Below are 14650 nucleotides of genomic sequence, written 5' to 3'. Positions count from 1 at the left end.
AAATTAAAATATCCTCAAGACTCAATTGGTGTGTCGCCCGTTCCGCCCAAGCGCAACTGGAACAGAACATCTCTCTCTCTCCCTCTCTCTCTTCACCAGTCTAGTCTAAAACTAGATTCTATGAAGGACTCTTGATCCCTTCATTCTTTTAATATCACCCCTATTTATTTCCGTTGTTCTCACAAATATCTTCGAGCAGTCGTCGATTGATGGCCGCGGGGTAGAAGATTTGCTATTCCGAAGATGCGCAATCTTAAAACCGTGCGCCTCGCTGAGGTGCAACTTCAGACTGAGCTCCCTTTAACTGCTACGGCTTGGGACACTGCTTCAGATGCTGTCATTTGTACCTTTGGTCCGACAGCGACCGCCGCAGTTATCGAGCTGCGAAGAAAGCGTCACGACGCCTATTTCTCAGAGCCTGTAGGAGCCGATGTATTCGAGTGCATCGCATCCTGGGATGCGCCATGCCCGCTTCCCGAGCTGGAGTGCGATCGCGTACTTTCCCTGCACTATTTCGCGGATAACCTGACTGCCTGCCTGGTGTTGGAAGGCGGCGATATCATTATTGTCCGCGAAGAGCCTCTCCCCGGCGAGGATAAGATCGAGATAGTGGGCTCGGTCGATGTTGGTATCACAGCTGCCGCTTGGTCGCCTGACGAGGAGCTTCTGGCCTTGACTACTCGGGCCAACACATTTCTGTACATGACAAGAGAGTTCGAAAATGTTGCCGAGATCACCTTCACCCCAGAAGACCTCAAGGCTTCCCAGCATGTCTCCGTGGGCTGGGGCAAGCGCGAGACTCAATTCCAAGGTAAACGGGCCAAGGCTCTCCGTGACCCTACCGTTCCTGAACATGTTGACGAGGGCAAACTAAGCGCCAACGATGATGGAAGAACCACTATCACATGGCGTGGAGATGGTGCCTATGTCGCTGTGAACAGTGTTGAGGCCGGCGTCCGCCGCGCCATTCGAGTTTACTCACGTGAAGGAACTTTAGATAGTATCAGTGAACCAGTTGATGGCCTGGAAGGTGCCCTTAGCTGGAGACCCTTCGGTAACCTAATTGCCGGCATTCAGCGACGCGAGGATAGGATAGACGTCGTCTTCTTTGAAAGGAATGGCCTGCGCCATGGCGAGTTTACCCTCCGTCTAACAGAAGAAGAGCGCTTGACATGGGCTGCCGATATCTCATTGAGTTGGAATGTCGATTCCACTGTTCTTGCCGTTCAACTCAAAGACCGGGTTCAATTCTGGACCATGGGCAATTACCACTACTATTTGAAGCAGGAAATCCCCGTTGTTGTAAACTCCCACTCTGCCAATCCCTACACTTTCAAGTGGCATCAAGAGAAGGCCCTGCGGTTCTTCACTGGCGCTGCTGGTATGAAATCCTTTCGATGTATGGGCATACATATGCTGATTGCCTTCTAGAGTCGATGTTGGATGTGGAATTCGTCTTTGACGTTGCTAATGGGTCTACTGCAAGCCCGGGTGATGTTGGTGCAGTTGGTGTTGTGGACGGGAGTAAGTGCTTGCCTGCATTTATATCCTCAAGCTGCTGACTGACATATGGTAGAAATTTTGAAGTTGACCCCATTGAGACTGGCGGGTGTTCCGCCCCCTATGGCCCATAATGAGTTGGCGCTTGATTCAAATATCATTGACGTGGCATTCAGCAAGTCAGGAACGCGAATCGCTATCCTCGAGAATGATCGTTTCTCCGTCTACCTCTGGAACCTTAAGGCTAGACCAGTCCCCATGCCCATCCTTGAATCTAGCTATCCACTCTCGGATGCTCCGGACAGTCGGCCTCGTCAAATTGCCTTTATACATGAGACTGAAGTCTACGTCCTCAAAAGCAATGGACCCAGCAGCACCTGCATAGAGCGGACTACGCTTGAGACTCGCGAGACCAGGGTTGCCTACCAAGCAGCCGACTCAGAGCAGATTATCTCGATGTTCGCATCTCTTGGACATGAGTCGCTGTGGTTTTCTCACAGTCTAGGAACAAACCAACCAATTACATACTCTTACATCTCAATCCCGTCTCCAGATCAGTTTGACGCCATTCCATGGAGCCAGAGCCCTCCTGTTGATACGTACTGGGCCGAAGCTGTGCAAATCTCCGAAGATGAGGTATTTCATCGTCTAAGTGTCTTTGCAGCCCTCCGCTAAAATCTTGCCAGACTCTTCTTGTCTCCATGACCAAGTCGGGCGCTCTTTACGCGAATAACACTCTTCTTGCTAAGAACTGCACCTCCTTCATGATCACACAAGCTCATATCGTTTTCACCACCTCCCTACATCTCATCAAATTCGTGCACCTCACGAGGGCGGAAGGTTTGATTAACCGTTTCGATGCCCACCGTACATTTACTGATGTCAGCGTTATAGAGTTGGATGTACCTCCAGATACCCCGGAAACCGATGAACGCTGCAGAAGCATTGAGCGCGGAGGACGCCTGGTCACAGTAATGCCTTCGACATTTGCTGTCATCTTGCAGATGCCCCGCGGCAACCTCGAGACCATCTATCCCAGAGCTCTTATTTTGGCTGGCATCCGCTCATTTATTGACCGCAAGAATTACCGCGCTGCGTTCCTGACCTGCCGTAGTCAAATGGTGGACATGAATATTATCCATGATTATGCACCTGAGCAGTTCATGGAGAACATCCAACTTTTCATTGATCAGGTCAAAAGAATTGACTTCATTGATGAATTTATCTCTCGTTTGAGGTACAAACGCCCACTTTCACTTAGTAAGACATACATACTAAACACCGTTTAGTGAGGAGGATGTGTCGCAGACATTGTACAAAGATACACTCAAAAAGAAGGCCGAAGCGCCCGCCGTTGCTGCTATACCCGCACCTTCCAGCAAGAGCAGTAAAGTCAACCGGATCTGCGATGCCTTCCTGACCACTCTCGAGAAGCGTCTGGATACCAACCTTCACAATCTGATAACTGCTCACGTCTGCAAGTCCCCGCCTGACCTAGAGGCCGGTCTTCAGCTGGTCGCACGCTTGAGGGGTATGGACACTGTTCACTTCACCTTCAGAAGCATATACTGACTATACAACAGAGCAAAGTTCCGAGCAAGCCGACGACGCCGTAGAGCATATGTGCTTCCTGACTGATGCCAACCGCTTGTACGACAATGCACTCGGTTTATATGACCTCGAGCTTACTTTGCTTGTCGCGCAGCAAGCCCAGAGAGTCAGTGCCTCGAATTCCCTTTGCCTAGACTCAGACTGACAGCACGCAGGACCCCCGCGAGTATCTCCCATTCTTGAGAAAGCTACAGCAGATGCCCGAGCTTCGTCGCCAGTTCGAGATCGATAATTACCTTGGACGCACCTCAAAGGCGCTGAAACACCTCCATGCGCTGAACGCGCACGAGGAGCTCCGAGCTTATGCCATCAAGCACACGCTATACAAGGACGCCATCGATCTGTACAGATACCAGCCCGAGCAACTACGTGATATCAGTCACCTCTATGCGGACCACCTTTCCGACCGATCCAAGTACAAGGAAGCAGGCATTGGTACGTGATTGGTCTCTCATCCCAACCTCAAAACTTGTAATGGACTAATGAAAGCTTCTCACCAGCCTACGAATCCCTCTCCCTCTACACCGACGCCTACAAATGCTACCACCTCGCCCACCTCTGGCGCGAATCGATCTACTGCGCCACGATGGTGCCCCTGTCCGCCGAGGAACTCGCCACGCACGCCAGCACCCTGGCGGCCACGCTCACTGAAGAGACAAAGGACTACATCTCCGCCGCCCAGATCCACGCAGACCACCTGCGCGACATCCCCACTGCCGCCCGCCTCCTCTGCCGCGGGTCCAAGTTCTCCGAGGCGACGCGCCTCCTCGCACTCCACGGACAGGCCTCACTGATCCCGGAGATCGTCGACGGCGGTCTCTCAGACGCCATGGGCGCCATGACCGACCTCCTCGCGGACTTCCGCAACCAGCTCAACGCCCAGGTCCCGCGGATCCGCGAGCTGCGCGTGCGACGCGCCACAGACCCGCTGGCCTACTTCGGCGGCGACCCCACGCTCGGTGGTGGCGCTGGCGACGGCAACATCGACATCCCCGATAACGTGTCGCTAGCGCCCACCGACGCGTCCACGCTGGCCGGCCGCTCCATGTTCACCCGCTACACGGGCAACACCGGCAAGACCGGCAAGACGACCTCGTCGCGCCACACCTCCAAGACCCGCCGTAAGGAGGAGCGCAAGCGCGCCCGCGGCAAGAAGGGCACCGTCTACGAGGAGGAGTATCTCGTCAACAGTGTGCGGCGCCTCCTGGAGCGCGCCAACGCCACCGTCGCCGAGGTGGAGGTGCTCGTCGATGCGTTGCTGCGTCGGGCTATGCGCGAGCGCGCCGCCGCTATCGAGAAGGCCATGCAGGAGGTGCTGAAGCTGTGCACGGAGAGTCGGGAGGAGGTGTTCGGCGCTCTGGTCGTGGATGGCAACGGGGCCAAGGATGCGCCCGCGGATGGGGCTGGGGCTGAGGTCGACATTGCGGAGTTCGGTGCGGGCTTTGGCGGAGAACAGATGCCAGGGATGGGCGGAGGCGGAGGCGGGAGGAGCGTATTCTGGGACAGCGTCACCGCCACGGCTAACGTCGGCAAGGGCAAGGAGGTGCCGGCCGTCAAGGAGTTGAAGCTGTCGGCTTTGCTGAACTGATGACATCTTGCAACTGTGGCGCAACTTCGGAATCCATTGGGCGGAATCAGTAAAGCAGTTGCATGGTTCACCCTGTCTGTCTTTCTTCTCTGCTGTCTTTCGTCTTCTCTGTCTACGGTTTGGGAAAGGGTATATATAAAAAAGGATAGAATCTTTGGTTGGTGAACCAGCGAATCAAATGTCAGATGATATTATTAATGCTACTATATGATGTAAATTGAGACTGTAGGCTCCATGGAAATACGATCGAGTTCCCCCAGTGTCAGATATCAGAGGGCTCGGTATGGGTATCTTTTCATCTCAAGGCGACTCGTGGCACGATTGGTGATGCCCGGCAGCGCTTGAATCTGGCATGAATAGCTCCTTAAGCAGAGAGGACCTCGCCTTTCTCGCTAACAAGGTGATCGTTCACACTCACGGGTCCTTCACCGACACCGGTGAGGATCACGCGGCTAACGCCATCCTTAAGGACATCGACAGCTCTCGCGTCCACCTTATCCAGGGCAACGCCGGGGGCACTCAGGTCCTTCATACTCTCGTAGAAAGGCCCCTCCCAGCCCTCGGCCTTGTCCCCGAGGATGGCCTTGATAGTACCGGCCACGAGCTCGGTCTCCTTCTCAAGGTAGTAGATGACGGCGTTCGGACCGGCATCGAATGTGTAAGCACAGACCGTGCGGCCGACGGCCCGGTTGATGTCGTGGACAAGACGGACAGCAGCCCGCGAGACGTCGTTCATGTAGAAGATCGGGGGCCAGGAGTCCAGACAGGTGGCGTGGAACCCGTTGGAGTCACGCATGGTGATCTCAGCAAAGGCGGGGAAGTCCCGGTTCTGGATCGCGGTCTCGATCGCAGCCATGCGCTCGGGGACTACGGTGTTCGCCCGGGTCGCGAACAGGTTCGACGTGGCGACGGTCGTCTGCATACCCTCCGTGCTGGGGACGTCCTTCTTCTCAGCGCTAACGACAAGGACAATGGCGCGCATCTCAGGCCAGTGCGCCGCGGAAGCGACCTCCTCGGCCAGACTGTCGCTGCCGTCCTCGAGGGAGCCGGCGCGCCAGGCGACGTAGCCGCCCATCAGAGACCGACAAGCGGAGCCAGAGCCTTGACGGGCAATGCGACTGAGGTCACGGGGGGATTGGGGGAGCTGGTAGAGGTCGGCCACAGCCCGAACGAGGGCTGCGAAACCGGCAGCCGAACTGGCGAGGCCGGCAGCGGTGGGGAAGTTGTTCTCGGAGACGATGCGGAGGGGGAGGGCAGAGAGCTTTGGAAGAGAGGAATCGGCAGCTTCGACCTCCTTCCGGTGAGCGCGGAGGCTGGAAAGACAGGCAAGGGTACGCTTCGAGGACTGAATGTCCTGCGGCTTGCCGTTAAGGATCAGCTCGTCCTGATTAGGATAGATGGCGGAGCAGGAGGCAGTGGTAAGGGTGCGCAGCGAGCGTTGGGAGAGCGTCACGGAGAGGGAGGAGTTGGTGGGCAGGTTGAGAACGGCATCACGCTTGCCCCAGTATCTTTCCAGCATTGTGTCAGTTTCTCAGCTCTGCCATCTTACTCGTGGTAAATCATGGCAAGGGGGTGGGGTGGGGATGCAGCATACTTGATGACAGCGATGTTGACGGGGGCCGTCGTGGTGGCTCGATAGACGGGGCTTTCGGAAGCAGCAGCCATGATCACGGTCCAGCAGATTGCTCTGGAGTCAATTGAGATGGTCAATGAAAGGCAGAAGAAGAAGAAAGTTGAAAGACGGGGGGTGATAGACGAAGGGGTGGGGGGGAGAGAGAGGGGTATAAATGGATTTCCCAGTTGGGCAAAGAGAGGGGCTACTATTTTGTTGTCAGGCTTCCAAGGCGGTGAGCAGCCATTTTTTTCTCCGCCTTTTCGGAGTTGTCGGAGTTGGCCGTTTTCCACGGCTTGCATCCTCGATTTCTATCTTCATACTTCTCATTCGCCAGACACTTTCATCCCAGCGTACTCCCTACTTCCAAGTCTATTCCCTCACACTAGTACTAATTCTATACCTATGGGTGCCGGTGCCAGTACACCCTCCCCTGAGCCTGCAGCAGCAGCAGCAGCGGCCGGAGTATGCCCTGTTGATCACAAAACTCGCGAGGCATGGCTACAACAACACAAAGCGTCCGGAGGCGCTCCTCCTCACCCGATGCCTGCAGAAGATACCCAACAGAAGGCAATGATGCAACGTCCACTTTCCACCGACCGTGAGGTTAGCAGCATACCGCGAGCAATTGATACACAGTCCCAGCCGTCATCGCCCGCATCAACCAACGCTGCACCAGCATCCCCATACTCCTTGCCGACTCCCTCTCATGGTGCACCCTCAAATGACGAAGCCGAAACAGGCCATGACCCCAATACTGGGAACTGGATTTATCCGTCGGAGCGGCAGTTCTTCGAGGCGCTTATGCGCAAGGGCAACACCCCTTCCTCTACAGAATCCGCCTCTGAATTGGCTACCACTGTCGCATCCATCATTCCGATCCATAATGCGGTCAATGAACGTGCTTGGCAGCAGATTCTGGAATGGGAGAGTCGGGCACCAAGCAGTGATCCTGGCAGCAAGAAGTGCGGAGGCCCCAAGTTGTATTCATTTCGGGGTCTCGGCGTGGACCCTCAGTTCTTGAGTCCCCGGGCGCGAATGAACAACCTCATGGGTTACCAGTTGCCCTTCGATCGACATGACTGGGTTGTGGAAAGATGTGGCGGCGATCGTGTCGAATACGTTATCGACTTCTACCAGGGCAAGACTTCGGGAGGGGCTAGTGGCGCCGGATTGGCCGCCAATGCTGGCCCTGGCAAGTTGAGCTTCTATTTGGATGTTCGACCTAAGATGAATAGTTGGGAGGGCTGCCGTATGCGGTTCAGCCGCTTCATGGGTCTTTGAGCGGTTTGAAGTATTTCTCTCGTCAATTTATGGTGGCACATGTACAGGCGAACACAAGGAGTTCTGGGTACGGGTCTTGGATATATTCATTCCAGTGTACAATCCATGTATAACAGAAGTTATGTATGATATAAGGCATAGAAAGGCAACACGACCATTGTGGATCGATAAAACATCCTCTGCTCCATATGCGCCGGTCATCATTAAAGAAGTCATGGGTGAAGACGACAAGGTGCCTGCAAAACGGGTGGAAGCATACGCAGGTCATATGAATCGTACATCAAAGGATATCGTCAAAACAGGGAAACATTGCGGCCGAAGTTGGATCAACCAACAATAGATATCGCAGTTCATAGATAAGCGACGGGAACCAGCAAGATTCACCCCAGCACTGCGGCAAGTACTATGATCAACAAGATCACTGCTAGGATGACCAGAAGACAGCAGGCTTTGTTTCGCGCATTCTTCTGGTATCGGCTTGCGCTGCGTAGCTCAACATTCGCACCACGAGTGTCATCCCCGACTCTCTCCACATTTTCACTGATGATATCGAGCTGACCTCCTTGTTCATGGACAATATGGGCCACATCGCGGAAGAGCTCATTCAGCTCGCCAACGCTTTGCTCAATATTGCGAATTTCCGCCTCCCGCTCGATGATCAAAGACTCTTGGAAGTCCACTTCATCTTGATTCGCCAGACGAGGCTGTTCCTCAAGGAGCTGCTCTTGCTGTTGTTGAACGCCATCCTCGGTCGCATGCTCGCCGTCTTCCACGGCTGTACGGGCGGCCACGGCGGATGCTCGCTGCTTTTCCAGCGCACGGCGTTGAACGGTTTGGAATTCCTCCAATGTAGCTCTGAATTCGGAGGAGAGCTTCTGTTGCGTCCATTTCTGGGAAGGCTGTTGCATAGAAGTTAGCGATTTTTTTTATAGACTGCGCTCAGCAAAAGCGCCGATATCGCAAATGGCACACAACATACATTGACGTCTTCCCAGGTGGTCACTTTCTTGATCCCCTCCCCTACATCCTTGAAGCCTACACGAGTCTGTTCCAAGAGATTGTGGACTCGTTCACGCACACGCTCAGTATCCCGTCGTGTACCCAGAAGAGCAATCTGATCTGATAAGCGGGTGATGTTTGAGGTCAGGGTAAAGAGGCGGTTGGAGAGACTCTCGGTCAGGCGGTCAAACTCAGGGTCATCACGATAATGCGGATCATCAGAGCGGCGCAACGTTGTAGGCTGCGATTCTAATGAGTCTAAGCGATCGAAAGACATGGCTGGGCAAAGATGCGTCTGTCGGTGGGTAAATTGATGAAAGAAAGAAGGATTGAAGAAGTAGGAATGGGTCTAAAGGACGGCTGATGCAAGCGGGCACATGTGCAGCAACCTAGAGACTAACCTGTAACTACATACGTCGGTTGACACCTGGCTTTGCAGGCCGCCATCACCTGACGCACGGACTCGGGTTGCTCGGTCACCTGATTCATCGGCTGTGGCTGGTGTGTTTTGGTGCTTTTGTTCGAAAAGCTTCAGTTTGTCGTCGCATCCGCTGCCCGCTTTTTCTTGACTGAGCTCCGTTTAAGTCGCTTGGAGCTTCAATCATATTGACTCCACTTGCTACCCACCCCGCAGCTTCCTGATCATGCGGTGAACCTTTCTCATCTTTCTCTACCCAGAGATCATCTTTCTACACATCCACTCCCAATCCTCATCATGGCTGCTGCACGGCCTCGCCCTTATCGGCGCATATTGACTTCGGCGCTGCACAGAAGATTTGTTCATGCTTCTGCGCTGGCGCTGTTAGTCTGCTACATAGTGGCGTTTGCTATGGGGGAGAAATCTTCATGTAAGTAAGAAGGCATTGGATGGAGCAAGTCTGAAGGCACGAACAGACGGCGATCGCTAACCACTTGCGACATACTACTAGGGCTATGGTCATGGTTCCCAATTGGAGCATGTGGCATCCGAGCAGTTCTTCTTTCTCTCTGCAGCCTTGTCATCTTTGTTTTGCGTGTTGGTCAGATGCACCTTGGCGCCAGGACGACCGTCTCGTCGATTAGTACCTTCAAGCAACTTATCCCCTTTGAAGCCTTTCAAACTTTCGGATGGTACATTTTCTCCGCATGGTGGTTCAATGAAATTTACAGATGGTCTTCACCGCTGAGCGCCCGCTTGGAATGGGTGAATCGAGCTAGGTATGTGCTTTGCTGAAGGCCATATTCTAGCAATTGATGAAAGAATCCTGGCTAAGATATACAGACCCCATGAACGTGCAAGTCTGAACGAGCGAGCAATTTACCTTTATACCTATCACCTTACACTAGCAGTTACGCAGTCACTTGCTCATCTGTGGCATGACTATGACCGAGTCCACGTTTCCCTTGTGAAACGGTCTGACAATCACACGAACGTTGAAACTTTTCTCAAACGCATTCAGACCGCACTCACAAAGGCTCTTATTCGCGGAGTCAAGAGGAGTTTCATCGTTGCCTTGATCTGCCCCTTGGCATACTCTATAGTCCTCCGTCGATTCGCGTGGAGTACCACCTTATATTTCGCCAAGCTCTTCTGGGACTTTCCCAGGTCCGCCGCTCACCCTCCGGGCTTTCTTCCACCAATCAGTCCAGGAATTATGTTAAGATCCATAGTCTCAGGAGCACTTCTAATGACATGCTGGGAGAGTGCCAGTGTCTTCTTTACCAATTTTCTGGGCAAAGAGCCTCTGAAGCGCGGCCAGCCCTTGACAGCCGACGCCAAAGACCCCAACGGCAGCTTGCTTACCGGTCTAACAGCGAAAAAGGAGATGGTTCGAGCATTTGCTTTCTGGGAACTACTCCTAATCAGCCAGCAGTTTCCTGATCGTCGCAAGGCCATTTTCAACGACATTGACCGTGAAGAAGGAGCAGCCTGGTCTCAGATTTTATCCGCAGCTACAGCCGTGATCAAGGCCGTTTCGAGCCGGATCAAAGTGAAAGCCGCCGAGAAGAATTATCTGGACAAAAGAGATGGGGAAAAGAGCACTTCTGGGAACGAAATCGACGACCAGTTTCAGAAAGGGCCTGTGCTTCGCACTCTCCCACGACTGACCGATCCGCTCAAGGACCCGGGTGAAGTCGATATCTTCGTGTCTGCGTCCAAGCCCCACTCTCGCCAGGAGCGACTCAGTGAAGCCGTCAAATCGTTTGGCAACAATCCCGACTGGACTCCTGCCGCGCGCGCAAAAGCTCGGAATGTCTTAGATCGGGCTACTGCCATGATTAGCCCCGAGGAGGTAAACCTGCTCACCCGCCCGTTGTTCACCAAAAAGCCGGAAGATTTGCACCCTCTCGTCGCCACAGTCTTGCGCACCCCGATCGGCCGCCTTTTCCAACAGACCTATGCCCGTCGCTTGTCCGGTATCGTCCTCGGCACACCGCACTCTGATATATGCTCCATCAACCACTCGATCAACTCGATCACCTGCCTCGCCATCAAGAGTCTCGAAGAGGATTCGTACGGCAAAGTCCAAGCCGACGTACCTGCCATCATCCGCCTGTTCACCGAGACTATTGAGACCTTAGAACCGTTTGTCAATGGTGGATTGGATGCGCACTGGACGGACGTAGATTTCCCGCCGTCAAGCGATCCGGAGGCTCAGGCCCAGGCTCGTCGGGTTCCAGACGTGGAACTGGTCCTCACGACGCTCAAACTATCTCTGACGGATATCCTGTCCGCATTCAACAAGTATTTTACAGTGATTGGTCTGGAGGCTAAAGACCTGCGCTTGGCCAAGGAAGCTGCTGGCTTGGCTGATTAGGGTCTGTAAACTATCACTGTTCAGCAGGGGGGACTCTCCTCTGTGAACCTTCTTTGAGAGAGGAAAATGTGTTGTCATCTTTTTCTCCGCTTCATTCTTCCCCACCCGGGGGAGTTGTTATCATGTTTTATCCAGTTACGACTTAGACCTCAGGTCAGTTTTAGCTGTTATGTATGCATTGTTCTGGCGTTAGATGGACAGGTAGTTTTATCGGTGAAACAATGTATTCTAGTGTTCGATAGATCGAGATATTGTAGCTACTTTATGTACTTACTTTGCATCTGTCACATGACATCATTGACAGTGGACTATTTTCTCCGCACCCACACCATTTCCACATCTCCTTATCCCCGCGCGAAGCAGACCCCGCGCGCATCCGGATGCAGACAACTTGCACGAATCCTTGTAAGCCTGCTTTTTTGTACTTGGGTATCGCTCTGCGCTCACAGAGATAATGGCCTCCCCGTTCCCAAATACTTACCACCTCCGTCGCGTAGCCGACACCTCAGCCAAATCATGCTACATCTGCTACAAACCCTCTACTTCGGTCCTAATTACTCCTGACAACAAGGTTAGTAACATGTTGCACTTCCAGAGATGACGAAGATGAATAATTTGGATCAACCACGCATCTTGCATATTGTTCCTTCGCTAATGTAAGAACCCCCTCTGCGCAGGATTTTTTCTACATCTGCCCCTCCCACCTGACCGACCGAAACTTTTGCTCCCCTATCATTGATGCCGCAGAGGCTGAAGCGAAAGCAAAACGTGATGCTATGGCCAGGGAGATTGAGAAGGTGAAGAAGGAGTACGAAGAGAGACAGGCGAGGAAAGCCAAGAAGAACGGGGACAAGGAGAAGGAGAAGGAGAAGGAGAAGGAGAAGGAGAAGGAGAAGGATAAAGAGAAGGACAAGAGCTCTAAAGATAAGGATGGCGAGGACAAGGACGATCAGGCCGCAGAGAAGGAACGCGACAATAAGGTATGTTAGTCCGTATGGGATGGATGGGGAAGAACAGCACCAGATGGACGATCTCGCTGACTGGAAATCGCCTGGCAGATTGATGCGCTCAAGAAGTCCGCGAATACGACAGGCTCGACAATGGGGAGCACGGATGATTCACCGCGGGTCTTCGCGCTGCATAAGTACGACTTTCTCTGGTTTGTCTCTTGTGCGCGTGGTTGATGCTGACTTGATGCTGGATAGGAACTTCTATCAGATGCGCATTGACAGGGTGCGCAATGCGGAAGTCGCAAGGCGCAACCGGCAACGACTGCAGGATCCCTCGTTCTTCCCATCTGTCCCGTCCGGTGGTCTCTGAACTCGTGTCGAGTAGCATGCATCAGCCTTTGCTCGGGATGCCTTGATCATCCTGGTGACAGACACCGCACATGACGCTTTCTAGCGAGACTGGTCAGCGTGGTGTCTACTTTCAACTGTCTTACTCGTAGTAGTGATCAGCAAAGCCCAGTGCAATGGTCTGAACCGGGACAGCTTCGTGTTCATGCGGCTATGTCTGTTGAGATGACAGCACTGGTAAATTCCATGGATGGGCTATTATTCAACACGTGAAGGAAGTTCTCCACGTAAGTACGGTCATCATTGAAGGCAACACCTATTCCGGAAGGCTATGCAGACAGCAAACGAGGATAGCACAGCCCGGGACTCTATGTCCGTCAGCGACTTCTCGGTTGGTCTTCCAAAATGACCACCAGGATTCCCTGTCATGAATGCAAAGATGGAAAGCGAATCCTTGAGTGTTCATCTGCCGCAGAAGCAAGTCAAAGCAAGTGTTACTGTGACTAATATTACATGCAGTGCATTTCGCCTGCATGACCCACAGCCTGATGCGGAAGCTCTTCGACTGAGCTCAATGTAGCTACGGAGCAACAGAACCACATCTCAGCCTTAGGCGGCTTCTAGAATTAGATACGGCACTCTTCCTGCCATAAGGCAAAAGGCATAAGGCAGAGAATGACAATTGACCACAATCCCGCCGCCGGCATTTCCTGCCCAACACACCACCACCTACCAGCCTTACGCAAAGATCCATCGTACACAGACTGCAATTGGGGTGTGCAACACACGTTCCATCTAATGGGCCACGCAGACTTGCCGGTGGTATATTGCGTAGATTGAAAAGAGCGGGGAATCGACCCATCCAGTGGCAATTAATCTACAGTGTCTCTGTGTATGGGTGAAAAAAATTGTTACCGTCTCCATTCATCCATGACAGTCTTTCGCACGTTGCAACAGGAACTCGTCTGATCTTCTCTTGAGTGCTCGTACCTCTGTCGGGGTATAAGAAAATTAATCCTTCTTCCAGAGAGCCGTTGTCAATCCTCTCCCCCTATCCAGGATCGGTGAAGGAAGTATAAGTCCGGCTTGTAACTCCCGTCTCCTCACTTCCTTTTCCTCCTTTTCAAACGGGCCCTAATCCGCACGTTTGCGGAGACTAATCAGTTCAGAGCCAGGGGCAAGAAATCCAACCCCAATTTTCCAGCAGTCAATGTCCCATAATCGACAGAAAATCTTAACCCGGAGATAAAAGTCATATCCGTCCGTCAAGATGACAGTGGAGGGAAGGCCTTTTTTGAGGCATACGTAAAAACCGATGGCCGAGAGGAATGCAAAGGGGGGTGGGTCTCACGTTGAGGCAGTGCTGCTTAGTTCCCTCGCTCTAGTAGCGGGTTGGGCTTAGTGCTGCGGAGTCGTCGCTGGTAGTTGGCCCCGCCAGGCTCAAATTCTTCTGCGTCTTCTCTTCACTTCAATTCTTGTTGGCGTTGCTTGCAAAGGAGGGGGGTTTGTGGTTGATATTTGTGGGGATGACATCATGTATGCAGCGCGATCTGATGGAGAACCTACATGAGTAATGTACTCTGTGTGTCACAGTAGGAGAAGTATATAAAGAGTCAAGCAGAGATACTATGCGGACGGTACTACAAAGTAGGGTTAGTAGGTTGTGCTCCCCCGATACGAGACACGGGACTGTCTGGATCGGGCCATAGATCCATGATCCAAATGGAAGGACCTTGAGGGAATCGAATGGTTGTAACAGTACTATGACTGGTACTACTCGCCCTCATAGTCTCACAAGAGTTGTACTTTAGCCTAGTAGCAGTCTGTATGCCTCTCAGGTTGGACTTTTTTTTGCCTGACTACAGTGTTGTGCTATGTAGACTGAAACATCCGATGCCTTAACTCATACTCAGTGGTATGCCCCGTGACGTGAAATCGACTCGAGATTCTCTATACTACG

The 14650-nt window shown here is 52.9% G+C and overlaps 6 protein-coding genes across 6 annotated transcripts; 4 read left to right on the top strand and 2 right to left on the bottom strand.

Moving 5' to 3' along the window:
- Nucleotides 1–99: 99 nt before the first annotated feature.
- On the top strand, nucleotides 100–4871 carry BP01DRAFT_390034 (Elongator subunit IKI3). The gene is made up of 9 exons (XM_025577965.1): nucleotides 100–1381; nucleotides 1432–1524; nucleotides 1577–2136; nucleotides 2187–2340; nucleotides 2395–2737; nucleotides 2790–3031; nucleotides 3084–3217; nucleotides 3267–3546; nucleotides 3612–4871. Exons 1-9 carry the CDS (start codon nucleotides 244–246, stop codon nucleotides 4697–4699), a joined length of 4032 nt encoding a protein of 1343 aa, XP_025433481.1. The 5' UTR covers nucleotides 100–243; the 3' UTR covers nucleotides 4700–4871.
- mvd1 (diphosphomevalonate decarboxylase MVD1) lies at nucleotides 4867–6464 on the bottom strand. The gene is made up of 2 exons (XM_025572541.1): nucleotides 6294–6464; nucleotides 4867–6207 (listed from the first exon to the last, which is right to left on the bottom strand). Exons 1-2 carry the CDS (start codon nucleotides 6362–6364, stop codon nucleotides 5064–5066), a joined length of 1215 nt encoding a protein of 404 aa, XP_025433480.1. The 5' UTR covers nucleotides 6365–6464; the 3' UTR covers nucleotides 4867–5063.
- Nucleotides 6465–6716: 252 nt separating this feature from the next.
- Nucleotides 6717–7595, top strand: BP01DRAFT_336115 (cytochrome c1 heme lyase CYT2; the record flags this gene model as incomplete). Its single annotated transcript, XM_025573229.1, has 1 exon — nucleotides 6717–7595. One exon carries the CDS (start codon nucleotides 6717–6719, stop codon nucleotides 7593–7595), a length of 879 nt encoding a protein of 292 aa, XP_025433479.1.
- Nucleotides 7596–7655: 60 nt separating this feature from the next.
- On the bottom strand, nucleotides 7656–8965 carry BP01DRAFT_336113 (SNAP receptor PEP12). The gene is made up of 2 exons (XM_025573228.1): nucleotides 8575–8965; nucleotides 7656–8494 (listed from the first exon to the last, which is right to left on the bottom strand). The coding sequence occupies exons 1-2, from the start codon at nucleotides 8869–8871 to the stop codon at nucleotides 7976–7978; spliced, it is 816 nt and encodes a 271-aa protein (XP_025433478.1). The 5' UTR covers nucleotides 8872–8965; the 3' UTR covers nucleotides 7656–7975.
- Nucleotides 8966–9150: 185 nt separating this feature from the next.
- BP01DRAFT_314683 (nucleoporin NDC1) lies at nucleotides 9151–11640 on the top strand. Its single transcript, XM_025572540.1, has 3 exons — nucleotides 9151–9442; nucleotides 9524–9791; nucleotides 9856–11640. The coding sequence occupies exons 1-3, from the start codon at nucleotides 9310–9312 to the stop codon at nucleotides 11390–11392; spliced, it is 1938 nt and encodes a 645-aa protein (XP_025433477.1). The 5' UTR covers nucleotides 9151–9309; the 3' UTR covers nucleotides 11393–11640.
- A 206-nt stretch (nucleotides 11641–11846) lies between these two features.
- On the top strand, nucleotides 11847–12712 carry BP01DRAFT_363905 (AAA-ATPase Vps4-associated 1 family protein; the record flags this gene model as incomplete). Its single annotated transcript, XM_025576299.1, has 4 exons — nucleotides 11847–11963; nucleotides 12070–12372; nucleotides 12451–12551; nucleotides 12598–12712. The coding sequence occupies 4 exons, from the start codon at nucleotides 11847–11849 to the stop codon at nucleotides 12710–12712; spliced, it is 636 nt and encodes a 211-aa protein (XP_025433476.1).
- Nucleotides 12713–14650: the final 1938 nt, after the last annotated feature.

The sequence above is a fragment of the Aspergillus saccharolyticus genome (assembly GCF_003184585.1).
Source record: "Aspergillus saccharolyticus JOP 1030-1 unplaced genomic scaffold BP01scaffold_7, whole genome shotgun sequence".
In the NCBI taxonomy this organism is placed as follows: domain Eukaryota; kingdom Fungi; phylum Ascomycota; class Eurotiomycetes; order Eurotiales; family Aspergillaceae; genus Aspergillus; species Aspergillus saccharolyticus.
The sequence above is the reverse complement of the archived record's forward strand: the minus strand, read 5'-3'. Positions and strand labels throughout refer to the sequence as shown.

Bases quoted from the DNA above. Each gene is read 5' to 3' on its own strand.
- BP01DRAFT_390034 (XM_025577965.1), top strand. From the start codon at position 244: ATGCGCAATCTTAAAACCGTGCGCCTCGCTGAGGTGCAACTTCAGACT. The intron at 3,032-3,083 runs GTATGGACACTG...ACTATACAACAG, and splicing joins GCTGGTCGCACGCTTGAGGG to AGCAAAGTTCCGAGCAAGCC. The intron at 3,547-3,611 runs GTACGTGATTGG...GCTTCTCACCAG, and splicing joins GTACAAGGAAGCAGGCATTG to CCTACGAATCCCTCTCCCTC.
- BP01DRAFT_314683 (XM_025572540.1), top strand. From the start codon at position 9,310: ATGGCTGCTGCACGGCCTCGCCCTTATCGGCGCATATTGACTTCGGCG. The intron at 9,443-9,523 runs GTAAGTAAGAAG...ACATACTACTAG, and splicing joins TATGGGGGAGAAATCTTCAT to GGCTATGGTCATGGTTCCCA. The intron at 9,792-9,855 runs GTATGTGCTTTG...TAAGATATACAG, and splicing joins GAATGGGTGAATCGAGCTAG to ACCCCATGAACGTGCAAGTC.
- BP01DRAFT_336113 (XM_025573228.1), bottom strand. From the start codon at position 8,871: ATGTCTTTCGATCGCTTAGACTCATTAGAATCGCAGCCTACAACGTTG. The intron at 8,495-8,574 runs GTATGTTGTGTG...TCTATGCAACAG, and splicing joins CCACCTGGGAAGACGTCAAT to CCTTCCCAGAAATGGACGCA.
- mvd1 (XM_025572541.1), bottom strand. From the start codon at position 6,364: ATGGCTGCTGCTTCCGAAAGCCCCGTCTATCGAGCCACCACGACGGCC. The intron at 6,208-6,293 runs GTATGCTGCATC...AATGCTGGAAAG, and splicing joins GTCAACATCGCTGTCATCAA to ATACTGGGGCAAGCGTGATG.